Source organism: Coptis chinensis, chromosome 6 (assembly GCF_015680905.1).
Source record: "Coptis chinensis isolate HL-2020 chromosome 6, ASM1568090v1, whole genome shotgun sequence".
Classification (NCBI taxonomy): Eukaryota; Viridiplantae; Streptophyta; class Magnoliopsida; order Ranunculales; family Ranunculaceae; genus Coptis; species Coptis chinensis.
The window spans coordinates 4,695,611-4,722,324 of NC_141461.1; the positions used below are offsets into that span (position 1 = coordinate 4,695,611).

A 26,714-nucleotide genomic window follows, 5' to 3' on the forward strand; every position below is an offset into this window, starting at 1 on the left:
ATTGAACGACAAACTCGAAGTCGGATGTTGGAGAGATGTATGCCGATATTGAGGAGGGATACCGTAGATTGGTGGGAAAGCCGATCTATGCTACTATTACTGCGCCCGATATCTCCTTTGCAGTAAGTGTAGTATCTCGGTATATGCATGCACCACGGATTTCCTCACTACCGGCGATTATTCGTGATTCGAGGTATTTGAAAGGTTCTCCGGTCGTGGATTGGTCTATCGTTCTAATGGAAATTTTGATGTTGTTGGATATTCAGATGCTGATTATGCAGGATCAGTTTCAGATAGACGTTCTACCACTGGGTATTGTACTTTCCTTTGTGGAAATTTGGTGACATGGAAGAGTAAAAAGCAAACAGTTGTGTCAAAGTCTAGTGTAGAGGCTAAGTATAGAGCTATGGCTCGAGGGATGAGTGAGTTAATGTGGATTAAGACCGCTACATGAGTTAGGTTTCGAGGTATAGCTACCGATCCCTCTTCATTGTGACAATCAAGCAGCCATTCATATTGCTTCTAATCCAGTATTTCATGAGAGAACTAAGCACATAGAGGTAGATTGTCATTATGTCAGACATAAGGTTGAAACAAAGGAGATAAGTACTCCTTATGTGGCTTCTCGAGATCAGTTAGCTGATATCTTCACCAAACCAGTAATTCGTCCAATTCGAAGTTATATTGGTAACAAGTTGGGCATGGCGATATCTATGCTCCAACTTGAAGGGGGGTGTTGAAGTATGTAGTGTCGGTCTCACACATTCTATAAGTGTGAGACCGTACCTTATTTAGCTTGTTGCTATTTAGGTTATTCCATCTTTAGTATAAATATATGTATTATAGGTTAGGATAAATATACTATAAACCCTATCTTCTTCTTGTGTCTCCATCATTTCTTCTTTTTCTTCTACACACTCAATCTCTTTAACCTAACAAGTTAACCACTATATGTATCTCCTAACATAAATAACAAGATTCATTACTCAACCATTTCCATAAATATGTAAAGTGAAAAAATTTCACTGTTGACAAAAGTATAAGCTATCCAACTACTACACTCTATTCACATTATCACTTAATATTGAAGTTGCACAATAAGTTATGCAATACCGTCTAGTTTTGTGCTACCCGTGTTTGAACTGTGAAATATTTTTGAGGGGTTTTAAGAACTCAAGCGGGTTGGGCCGGGTTTGAGGCCTATAACCCGATACAAGCCCAGCTTTTAATTACGTCAAAGTCTCAAACGAAAGCCGGAGCCCAAGCCCAATCCGGGTTATATACAACCAAAGTACCAAACCCGAACCCTTTTTAGGTTCTAGACTCTAGAGTCGGATATATTTTGTAAGGGACAGTTGGATGTATGACAAGTGGACACAACAATCAGTTCCGCACCGAAAAAAAAAACTATAAATTGGAGGGTAGACACCATTAGTAACCATCTTAAAAGTTAAAACCATTGAGCTTGAAATGGGTAGTGTTAAACACTTAAACGAACAAAATGGCATTGCATATTGTAAAGTGTTTATATACACTAAAGGTAGTAATTATATGGACCCATAAAACCCATCTGAGGTCTGAGGGCACATGAAATATCGCTAGGCCCATTTGTGGGATCATCCAAGAGGATCAGCAACAGAGGGTCAGGATCAATCATGTTATATAATTAGTGGAGACAAAAGGTAAATAAAGATATGGTGATTTGGGCACTGAAATTGTTATGTTCACTTTGGGTTTGGAAAAGCAAGACAAAGAGACCAAAAAACATTTCTAAAGTCATCCATGAAATTGCAACTATTCCCCTCCCAACTTTACTTTCTTGTACACCTAAATCTATCTACGAATTGACACTTATACATATGCGGATGCAATTTTTCTAATTTGTTTGTTAAAATCACATTCGAGTTCGTTGGCTGTAATTGTAATTCAATTCTCTTTAAATTTTTTGCAATATGTTTATAAAAAATAATTCATATACACAATGTTGGACCTATGATATGATTTAATGCATCCAAACGATATCGTAAATATAACATCCAAAGTTCAAACATTGTTTTAAATAATGAGTTTTAATTATCTAAACATCCATAATACATCAATAATCGAGTGAGCAGAGCAAACGTTTTTGGATTTAGGAGGTCCGGAATATCACTTGACCTTCTTCCATCCGTCTGTCTTGTTTTTTTCTTCTTACACACTTTCATTTTCTTCTCCGCCCAAACTATTATTCAGTAACTCTCTCTATATATATATCTCTCTCTTGCAGCTCCGCTCACTCTAAGGGTGTCAATTTTGTTGTATACGACTCACAAACCCGACACGAAATTAGTAGAGTCGGATTGGAAAAAAAGGTTTTTGGGTAATTTAAGGATTAACTCGCCGAATTCGTAAAATAAATGGATAGGATTAGAATCACATATGTTAACCCGTGAGTGAGCCCGATTAGTTCTTAGGTCTAATAGGTCTGGTCATCAACATGTGACCCACATGACCTGTTTTAAGATATGTCTCACACTTTTTGAGATATCATCATCTCAACTACCTAAAACAAAAGAGAAAAATCATTAGTAGTATCATGTTGTGTAACAATTAAACATGTATTTTTAATAAATTAAGACTTAAGTTTAACATTTTTTTAGAAGAGGGCTTAGATGTGGAAATGTCTCATCCATTTTCTCTTTGTCTCTCTCCACTCTCCCTTTTCCTCTCTCTCTCCTTCTCCATCTCCACTCCTCCATCTTCCTCTTTCGCCAAAGCAGATACTAGTGAATGTATTGTTTTATCATTTTATGTTTGTAAAAGTTAAAATTTACTAACGGGTTATCCTAACCCAATCCGAGTTTGAGAAGCCCAACCCAAGTTCAAGTCTGGCAACGAGGTAGTTAAGTCCAACACTCCAACTGTAATTGGACCGTTAAGTATCAAGTTCGAGGACACGTTTGTTTTCTCATGTTTCTCTCCGAAAAAGTAGTTCAATTAACATGAATTCTTCTCTCTCATATTGGGATTACGTAATGCTACTTCTTCTTCGTCCATTACTTGCATTCTTCTTTGTTCTTTCTCTCATTCTTCTAGGTAATCTTTCTTACTTACTTACTTGGGGCTGATTTATATTGTCGGGCATTGTTTGATGATTTTTTTTTTGTAGCTTGGTGCTTGGCTTGGAAGTTGGTATTGGTTCATGTTCCTCTTGTGCAAGAAATTTTGAAGAGTTTAAAGAAGAAGCCTGGGAAAGCGAAGCCCCCAACGCGTCGGCTTTCTCGCTTTTACAACAGTATTGATGCAAATAAATTGGCTTCTAATAACTAGTAATTTCACTCCTTTTGGCCATTTTTGCTGATGCTTACTTTTTTATGTATGTTATGGTGATTATGGGATGATAATATTTATTTATTTATCTGTTGTGCTTCGTTGTAATTCAATATAAATTTGGTAAAATTTCTGTAATGGATTTTACAAAAGCACTTTAACTACTAAAGGGACCATTATCTTTTACATTATGAGCTGGTAACAGATTGCTAGTCTTATAATCATAATGAGTTGAGAAAGGAAGGATAGGAATAGGTTAGGCATACCAAGATCCTATTTCGTGTAGTACGTACTTACAAAACATAGTATATAGAGGCCGGCTTAAGTTGAGATTGATATGGTGTCAGATGGAAGAGAGATATGAAAGACGCCGACCTCCTTACTGAGAACCTATTCATGTACTGATTCATTTGGAGAGAAACAGAGGGAGGATGATCATTTCAGATACTCATCTTTCTGTGATATTGTATTATGACCTATCTCGTGTGTAACTATTGCATCTCAACTTTCTTCAGGATACTCCATTTATTTTTATTTATTGTAAATTTGTTGGTGGATAGATAAGTTTCCATTAAGATAGCTTGAGAAGTTAGGGCCAGACAGAGAAACGTAACGTTGCGAAGTGTTTCCTAACTTACTTCAATAGTCTTGTCGTTTTCTTTTTTTAATCTATGATCATGGACAATTTTCCTCGACTTTGTATAATTCCACATGCTATTTAGCTTAAAGATACTGAGATCCTTTGTGTTGTGAATATTTCACGTGTGTTTGATTTTTCTAAGGCTTCTAGTGATTTCTCAAGCATTGTATTCAAATATATGAAATAGTGTCACATTGGATAGCTACTCTTAGGTTGTGTAGCCTTTGGTTAAGGTAAGCCTAGTGGTTCTTCTGGTTTTCCATCTTGAATTACTCAAAGGCTGCTTGATATCAAAGGTGCCACTTGGGTGTAGATAAGACCGTTATTAAGATGGGAACGTGGAGGCACCAGTGCACCACCAAGGTTGGCAATGTCGGGACACCATCAATGGTGGTCATTTGAGCATGCTACTGTAAATGGCATTTCAATCAGACTTAACTTTGGGGATATATTTTAGTTAGGACAAATGGTGAAACTTTTGAAGTGTATAGTAGTGGAAGCACATCATACAAGAGTATTCTTTGGAAAGCACACTCAGTAGGGGTCCCTTGAGGTAGAGGATCAGAGCCAGGAACTTTATCAGGGTGGGCAAGGTATGTAAGGAAATTTTGACAATTCTCACTTTGGAAGGACATGCTTCTTGCTAGTATGGTTGACTAAGAATCTAAGATAAAGGTTGTGCTAATATCATCTTGCTACTTCTATCTTTTCTTTTCTCAATCCTATGATATAAGAAATTTCTAGGTTGAAAGAATGTTCTCCTCTTTAAGCTTAGTTGTACCTTGAGCAAGTGGTGCACCTTAGGACCGCAGGGATCTATCAAATAAATAGGAGGAACTGACATCGTCGAGATAGGTGAGATCTGTTATGGAGCCTGGTATGCTGTATAAACTCCTCCGAACTTTACCATCTTAATATGCAGTGTGGATTTGTACATTGATAAGAAGGGACAATGGCCATCTTGAAATCCTTAATTTTGCATATTGATGAAAAATACAGATAAACGTATCATTGGAGAATATTAAGTTTCTTGGACAGTTAAATTGCTTAATAACTTAGTTGTTCATGCCACCGCTCACAAAGCGTTTGATTTCTGCATTTAGCAATGTTTTGTAGCACTGCTAGCTATATTCATTTTCTTGTTTTAACATAAATTTGCAGGATGCTGCTGCCAGCTTTGTGGAATCAATTTACAAGATCATGGCATCGTTTATCAAAGTAAACTCAACCTGATTCGTGGTTCCTGATATTGTATTCCAGGTGTACAGGGAAACTATCACACGCTAGCATGAAACCTCAATCTGTATTTTCTAATCCATTCAACCATGGAAAAGACTAGTGGCCGAGATCCCGTTCTCTCTTGTCAGATATATTGTACCTTTCTACATTGTTGTAAAAAAACTACATCACGGCCTCGAGCAGTGTTATATATGTCGTATCTGTTTCTTGCTTAATCAGATGCTTATGCAAAGTTTCGCTGAATCACATATTAAATGTAGAGAAGGATGATTACTTTTGTTATTTTTTAGCATTTTCAGTCTTGAACACGGTGTACTCTTTGGAGGTTCAGGTGAATTTACTTATGTACTAATCGTTACAGAAGTGTGGTTTCGAGCATTTCGAACACACCATGCTATGGGCAAGTACCAAATATGCTTCACGATTGATTTTCCTAAACTACATTTCTAACAGTTTATTTTCTTTATAGAAAATTCCATTTACTTTCTAATCACAAATTGAGTCCCAAAGAAAATATCTTCATTTCGCCAAAGATCAACATAACAACAAATCCACCTGGTCTATACTTTGTACCTCATATTCACAAGCCACACATGTCCATTATTAAAACTACCCTATAACCTATCCTCCTCCTCATTCTTCTTTTTCCATCAAGCTGCAATTATCAAGTGAGCGGAACGAACGATCTAGGCTCGGGGAGGGGTACGTTGGACGAAAGGTAGTTCGGTAGGTTTCTGTCGGTCCTCAATCTCCCTCCTTCACTTTTCCTCTCTCTCCCTCTCCCTCCTTCCTTCTCAACCAAACCAAACTCTTTTTCTCACCACCACAAACCCATTTCTCCTTTTCTCTTCTCCACCTCCACCCACTGCTTGCAGTTATTTAGTAATACAACAGAGTGATTATGTTAAAACTGGTCAAAAACAAAACGAAAAAGGGCTAATTTGGAAAACAAATATAACACGCGGTTTGCACGCACCACTTATTATACCTGTCCTCATATTTTGTCTTCTTCTATTAAACCACACACCTTAAACCCCTCAAACAACATTCTTCAGTCTTCACTTCACTTTACTTCACCACTAAGAAAAGAAGCACCACATAAACAGGAGAGGAAGAAAGATAGGTACACCATTTTCATGTTTCCCAGCCTTGTTCTTAAAGTTCTCTTTTTTTTTTTTAAGTTTCATACTTATCTTCTTACAACTGTTTTTTATCATGAATATCTACCTACAACTTTATGTTTTTGAATTATTTTGAATTGTTTATATGATGCTCTAGGTAGTTTCTTTGATAGTGCATGCCCATGGCAAAAAGACATGTTCTTTCTATTCTTTTTAGTGAAATATATACTGAACATGCTTTGATTTTTCAGGAAAAGAGATTGTTTGGGGAATTTTATCATGTAATTTGGGTTATCTGTTTTCTGTGCATGAACAATTGTTTGAGATTCTTTTTTGTTGAAAAAGATTGGTCATTTTTAGTGTGAGGAACTATTTCAAAAGATTCCTTTTTGAAGACTCCATCATGCAATTTGTAGGTTTCAGATTCTTCTTGTCTATGAAAGTTATATTCTTTCATCCACAACACTTTTCAGTTTTCATCTGATCAACAAGAAGAAGAAGAAAATATATGTTTGGGTAATCAGCAAACCATCTCATAATCATAACTCATACAGGCCTGCCTGGTATACTAGTTGCACAATGTTAGAATTTCTGGGTATTACTTTTATTTTTATATTTTCTGAAAATAAACAATGAACTGCACTGTATAACAAAAAAACATGGTAAAGAAGTTTCCACCAAAGTATTGCATCTATTACTAGCTGCTAAAGGTGAATGTATGCTCCTGTTTGTATGAGGTTTGCTTATTCTTCTTAGGCTACAAAACCGAATCCCTTGTTTTACTGTCTGCCATCTTTACGTTATAGGAAACAAGGAACAAAGTAGGGATTATTAAGCACTTCTCCATATGGAATAACTTGTTGGGGAATGATGGGAAATCAATGATATTTAACTATATGCACTCATTTAAAGTTACTGAGTTGCGCACACATATCATTATGACTGTTAAGTGAATGTTAGCTTAAGGCGTGATCTTGTGATTTGTCAGGTTATCCAAGCTACATTTTTGTTCTATTTTTTTATCCATTATTCGTAGTATAAAATTGATTTGATCGCCATATGTTGTATCAAACAGGAACAGGACTAGATGGGGCGGTTGGGAACGGGAGAAGCAGAAGAAAAGAAGAGGAGTAAGGGGAGTTTTTAAAGGGTGAAGACAGAAATGGGCAAGCTGTTTTAGTCATCCTATTCCTAGAACTTGTTCCACTCGTGGATTATAGCAAACAATATCTTGTTTATTAATTTACCTATTAAAATGCACCAAGCTGGGGCAATGGAAGTAGGAGAAACCCCAGCTGTTGTATTGAAGAATCCACCACCTAATCCAAAGACTATTATATATCAGAAATATGGTCAAAATGCAAAGTACACAATGAAGGAAGTTCTCGAATCTGTTCAAAATGGTTGCCCAGGATTACCTCTGCAAAAAGGCCCGTGCCTTTACGTTTGTACCTTAGAGCTTCCTGAACTTTCTATTACTTCAGAACCCTTCAAGAGAAAAAAGGATGCTATGCAAGCTGTTTCCAAACTGGCTATAGAAAAGGTCGGATTTAACATTTTCCCCCAACTAATTGTCCTGTTTTTTTGCTTCACTTGCGACATATTTTTATGCTTGTGCCATAACAATAGTACTGTAGTTATGTAGTCATAGTCATATGTTTTGTTTTGGATATATGTAGCAGTTATGCTATTTAATTCGTGCGTAGGACATTTTCCTTACGTTGAAATTATTACAGGGTTGTTTAGAAACTTGTTTATTTGTTGGCATTTAATTCATGAATTTTGGATAAATTAATTACAATGTACTTGTTTTTATCTGTTTAATGTTGCTGGAGACATTGGCATTACTTTGTTTTCTCTCTAAACAATGGAAACTCATGTAAAAAAAGGGGGTAAAAAAGTCAGGTAAAATAGCAAATACACGGTGGCCATATTAATGATCTACTGCTACTGCTAAATATAAGTTTGCAAAATAATATTTCTGATATAGGTTTGCCACGTCGTATTCGTAAAATAACAAAAACACTGTGGCCATGGAAATATTTGTATGTTATAGGGGGAAAACTTGTAAGATCGTGTGTATGTTCTAATGACACCAATTTCATTCCATTGCTATGTTGAATGTTATTAATGCACCTCTAAGTTAGAAGATTTTCGAAAATCATTCTAACAAATTTGATTAGGTAAACATATAGGGCTATTATTGGTAAGGAAATAAAGAACTAAACTATGTGGTTGTACCAACCAGGAACCAGCACAATAGTTTGCGTTGATTTGATTTTCTTCAGTAATCTCTGAAAAGATTGTTACATAGACATTGACATTTCAGTTTCTAAGAACTTATTTTGGATTATAAAATATGAAGTACTTATAAAGCAACTGCAAGGATCAAATGTTTTATCCTAAAGATTTATTTGTAATGTTTTTTTTTTTTTTTTCCATTGAGATGACAGTGTTTGGTTTTCCTTCTTCTGATCACCTTTGGATCAGTCAGTGGTGGACAGCTTCAGCTCTGGCTTGTCCATTTCTTGTTACAAGGAGGCCTTAAGCTGCATTTTTTTGTGGACTTTCTTTTTGAAAAGTCACAAGTCAGAAGGTCTAGACTTGTGATTGTAATAAGAAAATAGCATATTACCAAACATAAAAAGCCAAGTAAGCAGTATTTTTTAACATATTAATTATGACACTTGTATTTCTATCCAATGGAAGCTTAAAATAAGCATAGTATTTTACATATTAATTAGACTACTTTATATGAATTTGTGCCCTAGATTTTTGTCATAAGCTACGCTCTTTAGTAAATTAGGATATTTGTTATTGTATCCAGAAGAGCCTAAAGAAAAAGCACGGTCATATTGGTTATGCTACTCGTATTTATTGTTTCTACAATGTTCTTTAATTAGTAATTCATAGTTGGTATATGAAATGACTAGTATCTCCCAGTTCCTTATTTAGTATTTTTGTTTCTCTTTCAGTTAGGTATCCAGACTGCAAAAAGCAATCTCACAGTACCTGAAGCATGCGATGAATTAATTTCACGCGTTTCTTATCTATTCTCAGACGAGGTTGGTGGTTTATCCTTGTATAAATTGACAAGTAATGAGTAACCTTGTTATGTCTATTACCAGTTACCACAAATGCCACCGTTCTTAATACACTTTTAACTTTTTACGTTAACCTATAGCTGAGCGTCAATTTGACATGGCTTTCTACTTTACGCTTTGTGTCTCCATTCATAATGAGCCATATTTATTTAAAATGGATGTTTTGTACCATAAACTTTGGTCGCTTTTATCAATTTGGGCAAAAACTTTTTTGAGCAATTTGGGCCCTCAACTTTTAGTGAACGTTTGGCGTTAGGCCACTATTACCATTCCGTTATTTAAAATGCTTATGTGGCATGCCGGATGTATATGTGTCTACCAGAAACTTATATGGCGCAGTTGTAGTGGACACCTAACCATAGCTGATGTGGCTCCCTTAGGGCATCTCCAATGGAGGGGGTAAATTTACACCTCCACATAGCCACATAGGTACCATTGGGATTTTACATCCCCACTAAACGCTAATACACAGTATGGAGAACCACACTCAAAAACTTCACCCAATGCATTAAAATTTGCAAGTTTGTATAATTACACAATAGCAATAGTTCCAACTTCCAACCGTCGCAAAACAGAATAGCCATGAAAGAGAATGGACGGACGCGGACTTCAAACAACGCGCGAGTTAATATAATTTCGCTTTGCCCGTAAACAACGGACATGGGCCGTAGCAAACTTTAAAAATCCTCAAAAAAATAAAGCAAACGTGAGTCCATGTGACGTGTGTTACCTACATTAGTTGGAACGCTAGTTGAACAAACGCCGAGCTTTTTAAGAGTTTGTATCCAAGTGGGGAATTTCCCACTCGATTTATAAGTTAATAACTATCTCATACGGTTTAGCACCTCCATTAGAAGAGTGTTTTTGTCTTTTGGGGTGTATAATTTCCATCTTATATGGTTTACACCTCCCATTGGAGATGCTCGTATGTCACCCTTATGCCACTAATCTAAGGGCCACTATTTATTCAAATTAAAAACTGAAAAAACACATGGCATAATCTAGGCCATTAAGATGTAGCTAATCCAATGGCAAGTACTTTGTGAAACCTTAATCTTCTTCCGTCTCTTCCCACTATCACCCCCACCCCCACAACCTCCTCTACCGTCATTAACCATTACTACCGCCCTAAGTCCATTAGCCATGAATCTCCTTGCGGTTTATCAAGAATTAACAAATATATGGATTGAATTTTAATAGTTTGGGAAAGTTTAGATCTAATCAATTGAAGAGGTAAAACCCTAACAATGGATACCCCAAATTAACAATTTATTTAGTGGGTTAACTTAATTCATGGGTGTTTGAATCAATCTTTTGACTATTTTTTTTTCCTATTCTCCATTGCAATTTCGTTATTAGAGTTACTAATGGTGGTGGGATGGTGGGGGTGGTGGTTGGGAGGAAGAAGAAGATAGAGTTTTACTTAAATATTGGCCATTGGATTAGATAAGTCGTAACGGCCTAAGATGATACCACGTGGACATTTTGATGGTAGCTCTCACAAATGTCCACTTCAGCGCCACAAAGCTTCCGTTATGACACGTTAGCATCTGTTTGCACACATAAGCACATTCTGTTACAGAAACACGCAGGTGGCCCAAAGTGAAACGTCAAAAGAAGTTGATGGCCCACATTGCTCGAAAAAATAGTTCAGGGCCCAAAGAGATAAATCTACCACAGTTCATGGTACAAAACCTAAATTTTTTCTTTCTTTTATAGATAGTTAAATATGCATTTGGCTGATCTCTTAGATGAGAAACTCACTGTAATTTTTACATCTTGTGTACTTAATATCTCCTCGTATGATTGATTCGTCAGACAAGCTTGTAAGTTTCTGGTTATTAAAGAGCAATGGTTCTCATTCTGCAGATTCCTGCGTATGAGATCCTTAGGCACTTTTTTTTTCCTGTCCATTAATTAATTAATAACAAAAATGTGCCATTTGACTTTGAAAAACTGAGGAGATTTCGGTGCCTTTCTATAAAGCAAAGTAGAGCTCTCCTGCAAGTTTGCTACAAACTCACATGCTTTTTGATTTTTTTTTTTTTTGATTTATTTATTTATTTATTATTATTCTTTGGATGATAAATGAGAGGATCGTGGTGATGGCTGATCTGGAATCCAGATTTATTGTAACAACTCCCACAGAATATCTCTACGAAGCTGGGTCTCACCTGCAAATTTAATCAATTTAACCACTTTAACCTACTGGTATATGTTAGCTTCCGATTATGTTGAAAGGAGTCTAGATGTATTTCAAATGCTTTACTTTCCTTTTTTCTTTCACTAAATCATTTGTTACTTTCATTGGCTGAGCACAAACAGCAGACAGTTGCATGGAGGTTAGTAATTTTTATAGTTTCCCATCAACAGGTAGATGACATGTGAGTTACCATTTAGCAAATGGTAGACTGGTAGTAGACTTGATGAACTTGTCCCATTCGCGGAATGCATACAAGTAGTTATTTATTTTGATAAGAAATCCTTTTTCCTGGTAACCATGATAACTTAGATGGGAATTTTATGATTTGGCAAATTGCTCTTTTGTTACATAACCATTTTATTTCTCCTGAATATTAACTATATCATTTTTTTTATTGGTGAAGTTTCTTTCCTCGCTTCATCCTCTGACTGGTTCCTCGCTTCATCCTCTGACTGGTTCCTCACTTCGTCCTCTGAATGGTCCCACGCTTCATCCTCTGACTGGTCACTTCAGAGAATCATTAGAGAGAGGAGGTCATCTTCATGGTTTACTTCCAGTTCCTGTTCTCTCCGCGTGTGACTCTAAGCTTCACAGTTTATGCAAATTTATCAATCCTAAGGCAGAATCAAATATTTTGTTGAGTATCGCACTTATTATGAGGGCTGCAAGATCATGTAGTTCGGTTGCTATCTCTGAAGAAAAGCTTTTGATTTGGAGGCAGACTCCATACTCTCAAGAGGCTAGACAGGCATTACTAGACCAGAATGTTTTCTCCGTGGAAGACATTGTGGTTGAGGCCCTATATGTTCCCTGCTCCGTAGGAAATCCCATTGAGCCAATTTATCTCAATGTTTCATCCAACCAATATTACTTGGATGTCATTGCACAAAAGCTTGGTCTCCCGGATTCTTCTCATGTTCTGGTCTCTAGGTGTGTATTCTTGTATAGTTAGTTCACTTTCACAGAATGAGTGCATATAAAACCTAACCTCCCATGGATGTGTACCTCATATACTGCTATGCTAGGGATGATGACTTTGTCCTCTCTTTGCTTGATATGCAGTTATGCACTATTTGAAAAATGGGACGCTGAATTGTTAAAGGTTGACATCTCTTTTACAGGACATTTGGTAAAGCTTCTTCCGAGATGAGATTTTACTTTTCTGCTCCAAACATTTCTCTTGAGTTGGACTCAACATCCAACCTTTCAAATGCAAAAGAAACTGGGTATCCAGATGCAACTTTGAATGCAAGGGCCTGTTATTTATCAGGTCAAGATATTCATGGAGATGCAATCTTGGCATCAATTGGATACACACGGCGGTCTACTGGATTTCTCCATGAAAGTATATCTGTGGGAACATATTATAGGTATGTGATCTTCCTTGTTCTTCTTTTTTTAATAAATAATGTTCCTTGATTCTTAAAATGCTAATACCGCCTTTGCCACATAATAAGGAATCTGTTTCTTCAGATATTTGTGGTGTTAGATGGGGAAAAGTTGCATAAAGAACTAAAGTTTTCGAGCTAAATCACATGATATGCATTGCGTCTCCCGCTGTGTATTTTATCTGTGGTCAGCTGGATAAATAAGTTCTTAAACTTCTTCTTTCTCCATTATAAGATGTAATAGATTGGTATTGACATGGAAACTTGGCAGTTGGCATTTCATCTAAAAGGAAATGTAAATATATGATTCAGAAGGCTACATGCAATACAATGCAGCTTCTGTCTTAGCTCATTGATCTATTATCAATAGCCTTTTTGGTAGTATGGTCATTGAAATATCATTCACATGCTTAGTCATGGACAACTCGCTTCGGTGAGTTGGGCATGAGTGGGGAAAGTTCCCTAAAAAAGATGTTTAGTATATGTATCGTTACTTGTGGTATTTGACATCATATATGATGTAGGTGGCTGAGATATGTATAATTATTATCATTATTATGGATTGTTGTTGTTGAACAGTCGCCATCAGTATCTTTACATTCAGTACAGAAACTGTTTAATTGCTCGTTTATAATGGAAATTGCTTCTACAGGATGCTAGTTGGTAGGCTACCTGATGGAGGATACAAGTTATCAAGAGAGGCGATACTTGCAGCTGATTTGCCTCTAGCATTTACCAACCGCTCAAACTGGAGGGGTTCCTCCCCAAGGGATCTTCTCTGTGCATTCTGTCGTCAAAATTGGTTATCTGAACCTGAGTTTTCTACAGTTAGTATAGATGATTCTGCGCAGTCTTCAAAAATACCAGAAACATGTAAGAAGTTGAAGGTCTCAGAACCATCTAAAGAGGTACATGAAAATGGAGTAATTAGGGATGCTAATGATGTGGAATCAGCAATTAAAGGAGGCACCTTCATGTGTGAAGTAAAAATGTTATCAAGAAACCAGGAATTAATATTAGAGTATAAACTTCAAGGTTCTTTTAGAAGGCAGAATGATGCCATCCAAAATGCTGCTTTACGAGTCCTATCATGGTTGAACGAATATTTTAAGCAACCAAACGTGTCCATCGAGAAGTGGTCCTCTTCTAGAGATGGCGGTGGAATACATGTTTATCCCCAAAAGCTAAACAAGGAATTAGCGTTGTGTCTATCTGTTCACAATGTTCAGCAGAACAGTGTACTTCAGAGATGCACTTCACTGGGATCAAAGTGCACAGATGAGCTTAGTGAGCAAAATGGACTCAGTTCTGTGATCATTACAGGCCCAGATTCTGCTAACTACCCTGCTAATGGATCTTTAGCATGTATATGTTACTCCATTTATTTAAAACAGAAAGGAGAACCTATGAAACAAGTTCTGGAAAGTTGTGACGAGTTTGAGTTTGAAATAGGAACTGGTGCTGTTACTCCCCTGCTTGAAGCATGTGTCACCCAGATGTCTGTGAACCAATTCGCTTTTTTCATCAGTGAGTTGCCTCCTCAGCACTCGATTTTAGCTGCAGCTGGTTCTTTTGCGAAGTCCCTCTCTTTGTTATCCTTACGTGAGTCCATCTTTCCTTTCATTTTACTCTTCTACTTGCTCATTTTCTTTTTCTTTTTTCGTTCTTTCTTTTTACGTCATTTTGTTTGGAAATGTCTCTTTTCGTTCTACTTGTGTCTTATAATAATTCCAGAATTTGCACACACTTGTAGATATGGTAATTTTCTTTAATTTTCAAAGTGAGGAATTTGGTATTGGTTGAAGCAAATGCGACATGTTAATTTAACAAAGAAACAATAGACCAATACTCCCTTTCCTGGTGGGCCAATAGAAGTCCTTTTATTAATATTATATTTTTAAAGATTTTATCAAAATACTGTCTTCTTATATTGTTTCATGCATTAAATTGAGACATTGAAGTTTGAAATGAAGAATAAGTGAGATCAAGTTAACTACAGTGAAAAAATATACTTCGAAAAAAAGAAAAATTTGTGATCAGGAGTAAAGTTCCGTATCTTGCAGAAGACTGCTGTTTAGAGTATTCGGTAAATTTGGTAAGGGTAACAGAACCCTTAGAAGACAGGATGGAGCAGGCTCTGTTCAACCCTCCTTTATCAAAGCAACGGGTTGAATATGCATTGAAACACATCAATGAATCCGGTGCTACTACATTGGTAATTTATTAATTTTCTCATCTCACCTCTCTTTCATTTTTTAATACCCCGAAAAAGAAATTTTTTGGGGACGCTTTGTTGAATTCTGCTTTTCTGTAATTTTCAGGTTGATTTCGGGTGTGGGTCAGGTAGTCTGTTGGAATCTCTAATGAACTATCCAACATCCCTAAAAACGATTGCTGGTGTCGATATTTCTCGGAAGGGTCTCACACGTGCAGCTAAGGTTTGCACTTTCTGTCTGTCTTTCAATTAAGAGAAAACTCTTCTGTCTGATGTATTTAATATGTTGTATAAAAAAATTGCAGGTTATCCATTCGAAATTAACTGCAAGTTCTGAACTTATATCAAATACAAGCATCAAATCTGTTGTGCTTTATGACGGTTCTATCACAGTTTTTGATCACCGGCTGCACGGATTTGATATTGGCACTTGCCTAGAGGTATGAGAGTTCTCTGTCTCTTTTTTCCTTTCGTAACTTCAAAACATAATTATTGTTTGGTGTACTTTGCCCTTCCTCCCGTGTTGAATGCGTTTACATGTTACATTGTAATTGAATGCAGGTAATTGAACATATGGAGGAGGATCAAGCATGCATGTTTGGTGATGTTGTACTTGGTTCTTTCTGTCCCAAAATTTTGATCGTCTCCACACCAAATTATGAATACAACCCAATACTCCAGAAATGTACTCAGTCCAGCCAAGACGACAAAGGAGATGACAAAACTGAGACCCTGACATGCAAATTCCGAAATTATGATCACAAGTTTGAGTGGACACGTGACCAATTTAACCACTGGGCTTCTGACTTGGCTTCAAAATACGATTATAGTGTCGACTTCAGTGGTGTGGGCGGGTCTGGGGATTTGGACCCAGGGTTTGCCTCACAAATTGCCATCTTCAGGAATAATCGGTTTCATCCGGCAGTTCAGTTTGTGAGTACGGCCCAATGTTATGAAGTTATATGGGAGTGGGATAGCACTTGCATGACAACATTTACCCTCTGAGAAATTTAACCGTTCTTCACCTGTACCCCCCAAATGTTAATGTCTCGGCTATTAATTCTTTTGCTGCTGGAGGTAGTAATATCTAATTTTGTAGTAATTGTAGGCTGACAGCAATCTTGTTTTGCTTGTAAATGTTAGATCAATTTGTTTTGGTGGCCGGATTATAAATGTTAGTGCGAAACTAGACGTCTTTTTGACAATCTGGTACGGTTCTTCAATATTAATACTGAAAATCTTTTCTGAATGCGGCTTTGAAGGTACTGATTGACTGATTGTTCACTTGTGTCACGAGAGCAATAGTAATAATGAAGCAAATTATCTCTCGTTTATTGCAGTTTGAGTGTCAAATATAGGTATTTTACGATATATTTCCATAGATTACGTTATATCAGTGAAATAGAAATGGCGACTCTAGGTCATATTCATTTGTACATCAACTCACCTTTGCAATAAGGACAAACCAGCTACCAAATCTAACTGCTAGCTGTATGCTAATAGGAACGCCATATAAAAACTAGCTACAACGAAGTTAGAGCATTAATTGTGAAAGAATCATGACCACTCTCATTCACTATCCGTCCCTTGGTCTCATCAAAATGTACCAGTGAGTCAGTGACCACCAGGAGTCAAAAAATTGCTGCACAATCAGGACTACTTGCATCCTAACTGATTCATACAATGACTTTGAACAAGGGATTAAAAAAATGATATCAAACTCATTTGGACAATTGGACAGCAAGGTTCGCCATGCTATGTTGCCTGATCTCAAGGAGAATAAGAGATACCTTCAACTTTAAACTGGGATTTGGAATGTTGTAGGTTGAGAAAAAGAACATTGAAAGTTGGTACAGAAACCGTTGTACTTTGCTTTGCCATAAAGGTTCCAAAGTTATTCCATGTACATATATGCTTGGCTTTCTTTGGCACCTTCATATGTAACCAACAAAGCTTGTGTATTTCAGCTTAAACCTGTTTTTTTTAACATCAACAAAGAAGTCTAGTTCATCTTCCATGGAAAATGAAGGGAATAAACAGACTGGTAAGAAGGTTGCACCCACCCAAATCAGCCAACTTGATTCAGATATGGCACTTGCTGTGGCTTTGCAGGAACAGGTTTTTATTTTCTATCTGCATGTTTTCTCTTACTTGTCATATTGCATGAAATATGATATTGCTAATTGAATGAAATGGATGCTTTTCAGGAAAGGGACTTTATGAGCCTTTTGATGAGTGAAAGTAACACCGAAGACGATAATAGCACTTCTAGTGGGGATGATTCATTTAATGACGATGCTGACGAGGGTGAATTTTTTGGGGATGATACTTTTGAAGGTAATAAGGTTTTAAAATTTAGACAAGTTGTCACGTTAACTCTGTTCACTTAGATTTTGACGAGACTTGGCATGCAAGCTCAAAATAAAGATTACCAAGTAAAATACAACTTTCGAGTCATCTAAAAACTCGTCAGCGGGGTACTGTCGTCTTTTTGCACTTTTGGATTTTTTTTCTACGCCCTGTTCAAGTGGGGCAGAATGGTTTTTATTAAGATCCAACCGCGGGCCTCATCCTTATGAAGACATCCTCGGGTTAGACAACCTCTTTATTAGTATTTGGAATATCAAATGGTCAGTAAAGTTGGAATAGTGGCGTAGAATGGTTTTTATTATTATTTTTCATTTGACCTGGTCGAAACAAAGCCCAAAATATTGCTGATATATCTCGTTTTTTGGTCGAAACAAAGCCCAAAATATTGCTGATATATCTCGTTTTTTGGTACACGAGATGAAAATATTCAATATATTTCTACTGAATATTAAATCTATTGTTTTGCTGATATATATTGCAATTTTTGATATATTAATATATATCGACCGTTATATATACATCCGATATAAATTGTTGAATTTAACCAATTTCTAAACAATTTTTATTAATATATTAATAATATTTATGATATAATCGATAATATTTCTAATATCGATATACAAAATAAAATTTTGACAGATCAACAAATAGATATATATCCATTGATATATCTGATATATTTTGATTTTTGAGGTACACCATTGCTCGAATTCGATATTTTGGTCCTTGGGTCGAAATGGGCGTAATAAATTCGATGGCATTTCAAACTACGCCAGTTACAAATTTTGTACTCTCTGTAACGCTGTTTTTTTCAGTTTTGGAGATACAGAGTCCAAAACCATTGGACTCGGCCTTAAAATTTCTATATCTTTCATTCTGCAATTGTTTTCAGTAGGGCTGGCAATGGGTTGGATCGGTCCGGATATAGGCAAATCCAAAATTGATCTGCTTTTCAACAATACAGACCCAGAATCGGACCCGACCCCAATGAATATTTGAGTTAGAGAACTAGAATCGAACCGAAAACTTTTTTTTTTATTCCGGATCCGATCCGTTCCGAACCAATAAGCTCAATTTCAACCTGGTGAACCGAGTTTTTAATAATTGGATCCTAATTTTCGTTATATAAATATTAAATATATATTTTTTTGCTAAACACAAAAACAAGGTACACAAATCAAAAAGACATAATGGATTATTTGAAATCCAAATTTGTAAAAGAGGATTTTTCTTTAGATAGAAACCATCTTTTTATTATGTAAAAAAATATTGTAATATTACATATATATTTTTTGCATATCTTATTTTAGAACTTTAAATATTTCAATGTTGTATAAGGTAATAGAAATATATGGTGGAGGAAAATTAGGAAGAATAAGATTAATAATTTTAATTGGATTAGGCCCATAACGGTTCGGTACATACTTAATCCAGAACCAATCCAATAAGAGTCCGGTTCTGATTTTCAAGACCCAGAACCGGTCCAATATAATAACTATCTATCTCAGACCCGCTTTTATTGGTTCGGACCGGATCGGGTATCGGTTCTTACCCGACCCATTGCCAGCCCTAGTTTTCAGCCTCTTTCAAAAGTAATTAACTAAGACAACTGTCTTCACATTGTTTTCAAGTATCATCCTTTTGAATTATCTTCAGAAACTACATTACTGGATATTAATTTTCCCTCCATTTTACATGTAGAAGAAGTTAGCTATGAGGAACTTGAGGAAGACGATGGCACTGAATATGAGGTACATTTTTTTTATTACAAGTATGCTTTCTGGTTTTCGTTTATCGACCTTCTGTAGATGTAATCTTACTAGAAACTTATGTCCATTAGTCTATAGGCATTTTTCTTTGTCATTGTTACTGTATATAGAAAAGTCTAAGAATTATAAGAATAAAAAATATCTAGGTACTGATCAATAAATGGTATAAATATCAAGACAACCTATTACTGTAGAGTGGATAGATTGCTTCATACAGAGCAGAGAATTGCATATTATTCTGTGTTCAAAAGAATCACTAAACCATGATTACAGGACATGGAGGAAGACGATGTCGATCCAGATGAATTGTCTTATGAGGTAAGTAGAGTAATGTAGTAAGTAGTGCATATATTTTAATAACTCACTGTTCCTGGCAAGAATGTGACCTTTGCTTTTGCTGTAGGAACTGATTGCACTTGGAGAGTTTGTTGGAACAGAGAACAAAGGACTATTAGCAAGTGAAATTACAAATTACTTCCGGCCATATTCATACAAGTGCCAATCTAGTCCTGAAGATGGCCACCAGTAAGTCTGATGCGCTGGTTGATTTGCATATCCAATTCCGGTATTCTGGCCATATTTAGTTGTACACATGTTTCTTATCAAATATATAAAATAAGCAACACTATAAGCAACACCAGTTATATACTTATATATTGATGAAAAGGTAACAGAAGAAAGCTATGCAGGGCGACTCTACAAAGAGTAGCTAGTGACAGCCATATTTAGGTGTCTAAACATCTTACTAAAGTATTCCTGATGAAGTGATGAGGAAGTAACCATTGTTCCGTAGTCATCTGCATTTTACTTATTCAATTGATGCCTTAAGAATATGGAGAAATCACCAGCAGAACTACGGCTCATGCGTTACATAACAGATCTCATTAACTTTGTTGAGAAATAAAAATAAACTTGAATGGCCAGGAAAGATTCTAATCCAAGTCACAGTTGCAGATGTGTGATTTGTCAATTCGAGTATGAAGAAGGAGAAACAGTAGTTGCACTTGGATGCGAGCATGCGTATCATTCTGAGTGCATTAGCAAATGGCTTCAAATGAATAAGGTAAAAATTCAGAAGTACAAATATCAGATTAATTTGGTATATATAAAGAAAAATGTCAGATTAAGCGTCAGCGTACATTTGGATGCCATCATTTTGTCTTGGTGCTGAGTCTATACTTGTGATGTAGGTTTGTCCCATTTGTAACACAGAAGTCTCCTTGACTCAATCTGTGCCTGATAGAACTGCTTCATGAAGACAATGGCTCTAGAATACATCGAAGTATCGAACAGCTTTATCCACAATTCAAACTGCTATAACTCAAACTAACCACTTAAAACCATCATCAGCGCAATAGCTATTCTCTGGAGCACTGGACTTAGTTGGATCTCCCTTTCTTCACAAGAGCTGATGTAGTTACTGCACCAACAGCTCCTGTTTGGACCTAATCTACTGCTGATCCTGACCTTCTACAATTAACTCAACTTTAAACTGATACAGAAAAATTGTCTCAACAGAAGACAATATATCCTCTATTTAAAGATAGTTAATTGTCTAATTGTCATTTACAATTAATATACACAAGTATTTCGAACAAATATTTTAATTTCAGTGTCAGAACATTGTTGATGTGTATTTGTTACGGGGCTACATGGATTACATGCTTATATAGTGTTAGTTTGTCAAAATTGTTGTCATGTCGTACAGCTCTTAGGAGACTTAATTATCACTGGGTTCACAGAATAGGCGACCTTCTGTTGTAGAAGTCCTGATCTCACACAGCTTGGCTTCCACTCATGAACAATAGTCTCCATGATAGTGCAGATAACTTGTAGTTTTAAGAGTGATTTCAAGAGAGGCTACCAATTTTCTTCTCCTTTATCACCAATATGTAGCTCACCATCTATCCTGACATCTACATATCCCATCCTTGAAATGATGGTAGAAGCTTCCATCCATCACAAAGATTTCCCTACCAGCAATCCTGGAGATGTGTTTCACCGATGTGTGGCAGTCAATACACATCCGCAAATTCTTTGAGATACGGACAGGTGAGTTGGCATCCAATGTGATGAGACCAAAACAAATGGCAAGTTTTTCAGAGTGAAAACAAGAGATGGGATTGAGATTGCCTTCACCTGTCAGAACAGGATCAAGAGGCAAGAATCCAACGTGTTCCATTTCACTAGCCATTTTATCCCACATATACATAATGTCCTCCAATTTAAGATGTGAAGACTCGCCTCCTTTAAACTTGTATATCATGTTACCAACATCTATGGAGCTGCATTCTTTAATAGATAACAATCTACGACCAGTCATCATACTCTTCAAATTACTACCAGATTCCCACATGCCAGCCATGGCATAGGTATTGGAAAGGAGAAGGTACTTTGAAGCATTATTCGGTTCTAACTCGAAAAAGGCTTTTGCCGCTCTTTCTCCCATTTCTGGATTTGTGTGAACCTGACAGGCTTTTAGAAGTGTAGCCCACACGCAAGCATCAGGAGCATGTGGCATTCTCTTGATAAAGTATAAAGCTTCTTCTAGCAGATCAGCACCGCACATGATACCAACCATGCACGTGTAGTGTTCCAAATTGGGTTTGATTCCATAACTGTCCATAAGATTGAAATATTTCCATCCTTGCTCCAACATGCCTTCAGGGATACAAGCTGAAAGAAGTGCAGTGAACGTAATATGATCAGGCTCCAAACCAGATGCCTTCAATTGCTGAAATAAGTCAATAGCATCCTTAGCCATCCCATGAACTGAATAGCCAGAAATCATGGCATTCCACAGCGCTATATCTTTTGAAGTTCAGAGTCAAACACCACTCTGGCCTCTGTAATGCTTCCACACTTCACATACATGCCTATAAGAGCACTTTTATTCAGTTACTCCATTTTATTTTATTTTTTAAAAAAGAAAAATGGAGAAGATTATGGCTTTCGTGTAGTCTAAGGATTAACTTCTTTTGATTGGTTATGTGCAACGCCCTTTTATATTAGTCCCAATCCTATACCGTCAACAAAACTTTTCTATACATTTTGCATTTCCCATTAGCGAACAACTTTTGTGCATTCACACAGCCTATATCATGCTTCCCAGATGCTAGAACCTCTGTTCTAAACTTTGCAACTTGAGACAAAATAACCACACAAACATTGCACGAGACGTCGATGATTGTCCTGACTCCTGAATAACATGACCCTGTTTCTTTGAGCACAGATAAAATAGAAACATCTCGTGAAAAACTGTACATAAATCAAATCATCACTCAAAACTCTTCATAAGAAACCATACGGTTACAGAGAAACTGTACATAAACCAAGCGAAGATCCAGTGAGTAACTTGAATCAGAAAAGCACAACTCTTATAAACTTCAATGGTCATAAAACAACTTCAATCTTGCAAACAAAAGCAAACCAAGACCAGTATTATGTTGAAGTATGCAACCACCAGTTACAAGATGCAATCTACCTGTGATAAATGAGGCAATTACATGTTACACACCTTCCACCATCTCTGCATCAGATAGCCACCAGCAACCCACAATCCCAAATATTCTCACGCCTTCCACCTCATTGTTTCCAATATGAACTGGACAATGTTCGCAGAAAATCGAATCACCACTTCCCCGCGGCCCATTAAGCATCACACTGGGTCAACACCGGAAGGGATTGGGCGCGAGATGCAAAGGGAGAAGCTTGTTGCAGATTCACTGCAGGAAGTGGAAGGCATGGCTGCCGCATCAAGAACCAACATAACTTGGGGAGGCATTGCTTGAACTGGGAAGATACGTGGGATATGTATCTTGAATTAAGAGGTGATAAAGAAGGGTATCCCAAGGACTGGGATGCAACTAATTGAGAAGCATAAGATCTTTGAGAAGATGCATTTCTCAGGTCTACAGAGCTCTTGGCTTTGACTCAAAGTGGGTGAGTTACTGTAGGACCTACTTAGACTGTGATAGATAAGGAGTAATTCGGTGCTTGTGCAATCATGAGATAAAATACAGAGAATGGCACCGTGATGATGCCTGGCCTATATGTATGGCAGATGATGCTGCTAATGAAGATGGAACAGATGACAAACTGGCAGCAGAAGACAGTGAAGCTGGAGTAGAAAGTAGTGGAGTTGACTCGATGCTGGAGGATCACTAGTGCCTGTCCTTGCATCACTTGCAAACAGGACAAAAAGTCCTCCATGAAGGAGCCAAGCATCCACACAGGTAGCATGGAACTCTGTCAAGGAAGCACCAATAAACTGGTATTCAGATTGTTATGCAATTACTGATTAAACACTATTTATATACTAATGTGAGACACTCAGATAAAACATATATTACATACATTTAGTCTTTAAATGCGAAAGCAAGTTTTAGAAAGAGTAGGTGGTGGTCTCTGCAATATCTCAGCTAGGTAGGCACCCCTTAGCCTACTCATCAAGTGCCATCTACCAAACAATTACTATTGATGTAAAAACCATTTTTAATGAGGAGTTTCAGACAGGGAGAACCTTTCATGCCTTGGAGTTTGATCTACTCAAACGATTTCATGAGTCATGTCAGGCCTAATGTGATTTGACAAAAATATTAGTTGCTAAACATCCTTTTATGGATATATGCTCAAGATTTTACCGAATACCAGCTTCTAGTAACAGAATTGTTATGTCCTTTCATATGAATGGTTTGCAGAACATAGCTACCAAAATATAACGAAAAGTGCCCTTATATTTATGTGCATTCGCGGTTCATTTAGTATGACTAAAATGAAACTCATATATCAGTGTCTGATGACAATGCACCAATCTCTTTTATGTCTAAAGGCCTAGAATATAGTGGAGTAATGGCAACATGGTGTTTAAGGTCAGAAAACAACATACCGTGACCATACAAGGTAGTATTCTGATCCTCTCTCCAATGATGTAGTCTTCTAGGCATATGGAACAAGTTCTTGAAGTAGAATTTATCTTCTAAAACCGCTGTGGAATATCATGGGCTAGGCATGGCTCCTCACTAACCGGGTTGCTTTTATCCCATGAATTCCCCGAACACGAGGAGCTCGAGAGGTCTATCTCGCTTTTGGCGCGATGTTAAAGGGGTTGAAGAAACAAGTAGCAAGAACAGCAGATGGATATTGCAAGCAGGGATATAAAAAGAAATGGCCATTATCGACTCATGCTGAGTTTTCAAAAGTAGGACAAGCCAAATCTCCAGGTTGAAATAGCCAGCAAACTTTTTAAGTATTTCACCCGAGGCTCTGGAAATAAACACGGCATGTATTTTGATGCCAGCAGAATTTCCTGCCACTGTAAATTTTCATAGAATAATACAATTAGATGGTGAAGCTTTTAAAACAAAAAGAATGACATGTTGCTTAGTTCAGAATAAAGAAAATGTTGTGGACCATCATTGGCTTTGCAATGTATTAGAATTGGCAATTAAGTTTGAGACAAGTACTTTCTAAGGCATTATAGGATTACATTGCTTAAGTTTTAGCAGGGTCAGAGACGATCATCTTCAAGGCTAATGTATAGATAGGCCATCTCATACTTAGTACAGGTTCCACTATCAACAATAATCATGATTACTTTACTATCAAACAAATATCAAAACGTTGACATATCTGTTCTTGTACTCTTATTAGTCAAGATTACACTAACCTTAGCTTACTTTTTATCCATCCATGGCAAAACCTAGGTATAAATGGAATCCTTCAAACAATACCAACAAGACCTCCAATCTGAAAAACTACAAAATGAACTATTCAAAGGTAAAACTTACTTTGCAATCATTCTGTCATCATGTTCATTATCATAAACAATAGCTGCTTCAAACCCAGCATTTTGTGCTCTTCTAACTTTATCCTCAAAAGTACATCCTCCTCTAACAATCAACACGTAAGGCGACCTCGCCGCCCCTTCAACCGGAACAATCTTATTCGTTAATGGTGAACACGCATCAATTGGTTCCGCAATATATAAAACTCCACATTCACGAGAGTTTTTACTTGTACAACTGAACATTTCCCAACAAAATTACGCATAAAAATTCATACTTTACAACAAAACAACATTAAAAATGAAACAAATTAACATAAAAACTTACCAAAGTTAGCTTCCATTGATTCAAGAGACAAAGTAACATTCCTCCCAATCAAAACCACATTTGATTCAACACTTGAAAACAACAAAGAAACAAAAATACACAAAATGAAAACAACCCCATCTCCAAATCTTCTTCTTTTCATCGAAACTTCAATACCCATCTCCAAAATCAAATCCCAAACACTACAAACAGAAAAATTCAGGCCTGATTTTAGTTTAAATTTTAAAAACAGATAAAATAGAGAGTCAATTTCGATGTTCAAATGATGACATCAGATTCCATACTTTCTCTGAATCAAATCATTGAATCAATTTAGAGAAGATTTTAGAGAAGATAAGAAGAAGAAGCAGGGGGTGTCTAGATTTTCAGTTTTTTGGCAAGTGGAAATAAAAAGCTTTTGGAAACAGAGAAGGAAGGAAGACTTTTTTTTTTCTTTTTTTAAAAAAAAAATTATTTAATATTCAATTAAATTAAATTAATAATGAACGGTCCAAAATGATTTGCGTGGTTAAAAATTATATTGTCTGAAGTCATCACAGATCCAACAGTTTAGACATGAGTCATCATGTTTAGTGATATATATGAATATATCTGAAAAAAAAGAAGGAAATAATGTTTTTATATTTTTTAATGAATTTTGAGAAGGTTCTTGTTTAGCCACTTCTGGTACGGTTTCATGATTATCCAGACCACCAAACATTTTCATATTAGAGTCAATTATAATGAACTGTAATTGGTAGGAATAGTCAGGAATAAATTTGAAAGTTTTTGTTTTATTTGTGACTAATGACTATGCTCATTTGGTTATCATTGATAATTGATTGACTTAACTGAGTACTCAACCTTAATTCTGTCCTCATCTATTTTATTGTGTTCATCTATATATACATGTGACGAGTTTCAGGATGGACGAAATTCTTCTAGCACTTTTTTTCAGAAAAAATTCTTGTCTATGCGACTATTGTTACACGCTACATCAAGTCATCTGAATTACTTGTCCAGGAAATTTAGATGGGGTTCAAAATCAATCTGGTGTCGAAATGATCTTCCAAAGTTTAGTTTTTCTAGTTTTACCCTCACAACTTAGGGGCCAATTAGTTTTACCCTCTTTACTTTTTTTTCATATATAGTTTTACCCCACCAAGACCACGACACTAGAGACATTCTAGTTAACTAAATTTGACCGTGATGTTTTTAGTTAAAACAAAATGAAAAAAACTTCGAATGCCTTTTCTAGGTATAA

General features: G+C 36.4%; 2 protein-coding genes and 2 pseudogenes across 7 annotated transcripts; 2 read left to right on the forward strand and 2 right to left on the reverse strand.

Annotated features, from left to right (window-relative positions):
* Positions 1 to 5,669: 5,669 nt before the first annotated feature.
* On the forward strand, positions 5,670 to 16,468 carry LOC147490942 (small RNA 2'-O-methyltransferase-like). Of its 5 annotated transcripts, none has more exons than XM_086566162.1 (10): positions 5,670 to 6,311; positions 7,385 to 7,852; positions 9,285 to 9,374; positions 12,020 to 12,546; positions 12,738 to 12,986; positions 13,657 to 14,606; positions 15,068 to 15,219; positions 15,326 to 15,442; positions 15,525 to 15,659; positions 15,781 to 16,468. In XM_086566162.1, exons 2-10 carry the CDS (start codon positions 7,565 to 7,567, stop codon positions 16,222 to 16,224), a joined length of 2,952 nt encoding a protein of 983 aa, XP_086422288.1. In that variant the 5' UTR covers positions 5,670 to 6,311; positions 7,385 to 7,564; the 3' UTR covers positions 16,225 to 16,468. The 5 variants fall into 5 exon arrangements, with proteins under 5 accessions (XP_086422288.1, XP_086422289.1, XP_086422293.1 ...); XM_086566163.1 differs by lacking the exon at positions 5,670 to 6,311 and adding an exon at positions 6,465 to 6,872; XM_086566167.1 differs by lacking the exon at positions 5,670 to 6,311 and adding an exon at positions 6,465 to 6,825.
* A 641-nt stretch (positions 16,469 to 17,109) lies between these two features.
* LOC147490943 (uncharacterized) lies at positions 17,110 to 21,047 on the forward strand. Of its 2 annotated transcripts, none has more exons than XM_086569154.1 (7): positions 17,110 to 17,337; positions 17,427 to 17,556; positions 19,291 to 19,340; positions 19,632 to 19,676; positions 19,762 to 19,883; positions 20,307 to 20,421; positions 20,549 to 21,047. In XM_086569154.1, the coding sequence occupies exons 1-7, from the start codon at positions 17,236 to 17,238 to the stop codon at positions 20,612 to 20,614; spliced, it is 630 nt and encodes a 209-aa protein (XP_086425280.1). In that variant the 5' UTR covers positions 17,110 to 17,235; the 3' UTR covers positions 20,615 to 21,047. The 2 variants fall into 2 exon arrangements, with proteins under 2 accessions (XP_086425280.1, XP_086425281.1); XM_086569155.1 differs by having other exon boundaries at positions 20,313 to 20,421.
* Positions 21,048 to 21,255: 208 nt separating this feature from the next.
* LOC147490944 (pentatricopeptide repeat-containing protein At1g20230 pseudogene) lies at positions 21,256 to 22,149 on the reverse strand (annotated as a pseudogene).
* A 964-nt stretch (positions 22,150 to 23,113) lies between these two features.
* Positions 23,114 to 25,894, reverse strand: LOC147490945 (receptor homology region, transmembrane domain- and RING domain-containing protein 2-like; annotated as a pseudogene).
* Positions 25,895 to 26,714: the final 820 nt, after the last annotated feature.

Bases quoted from the DNA above. Each gene is read 5' to 3' on its own strand.
- LOC147490942 (XM_086566162.1), top strand. From the start codon at position 7,565: ATGCACCAAGCTGGGGCAATGGAAGTAGGAGAAACCCCAGCTGTTGTA. The intron at 7,853-9,284 runs GTCGGATTTAAC...TTTCTCTTTCAG, and splicing joins CCAAACTGGCTATAGAAAAG to TTAGGTATCCAGACTGCAAA. The intron at 9,375-12,019 runs GTTGGTGGTTTA...TTATTGGTGAAG, and splicing joins CTTATCTATTCTCAGACGAG to TTTCTTTCCTCGCTTCATCC.
- LOC147490943 (XM_086569154.1), top strand. From the start codon at position 17,236: ATGGAAAATGAAGGGAATAAACAGACTGGTAAGAAGGTTGCACCCACC. The intron at 19,341-19,631 runs GTACATTTTTTT...CCATGATTACAG, and splicing joins ACGATGGCACTGAATATGAG to GACATGGAGGAAGACGATGT. The intron at 19,884-20,306 runs GTAAGTCTGATG...TCCAAGTCACAG, and splicing joins AGTCCTGAAGATGGCCACCA to TTGCAGATGTGTGATTTGTC.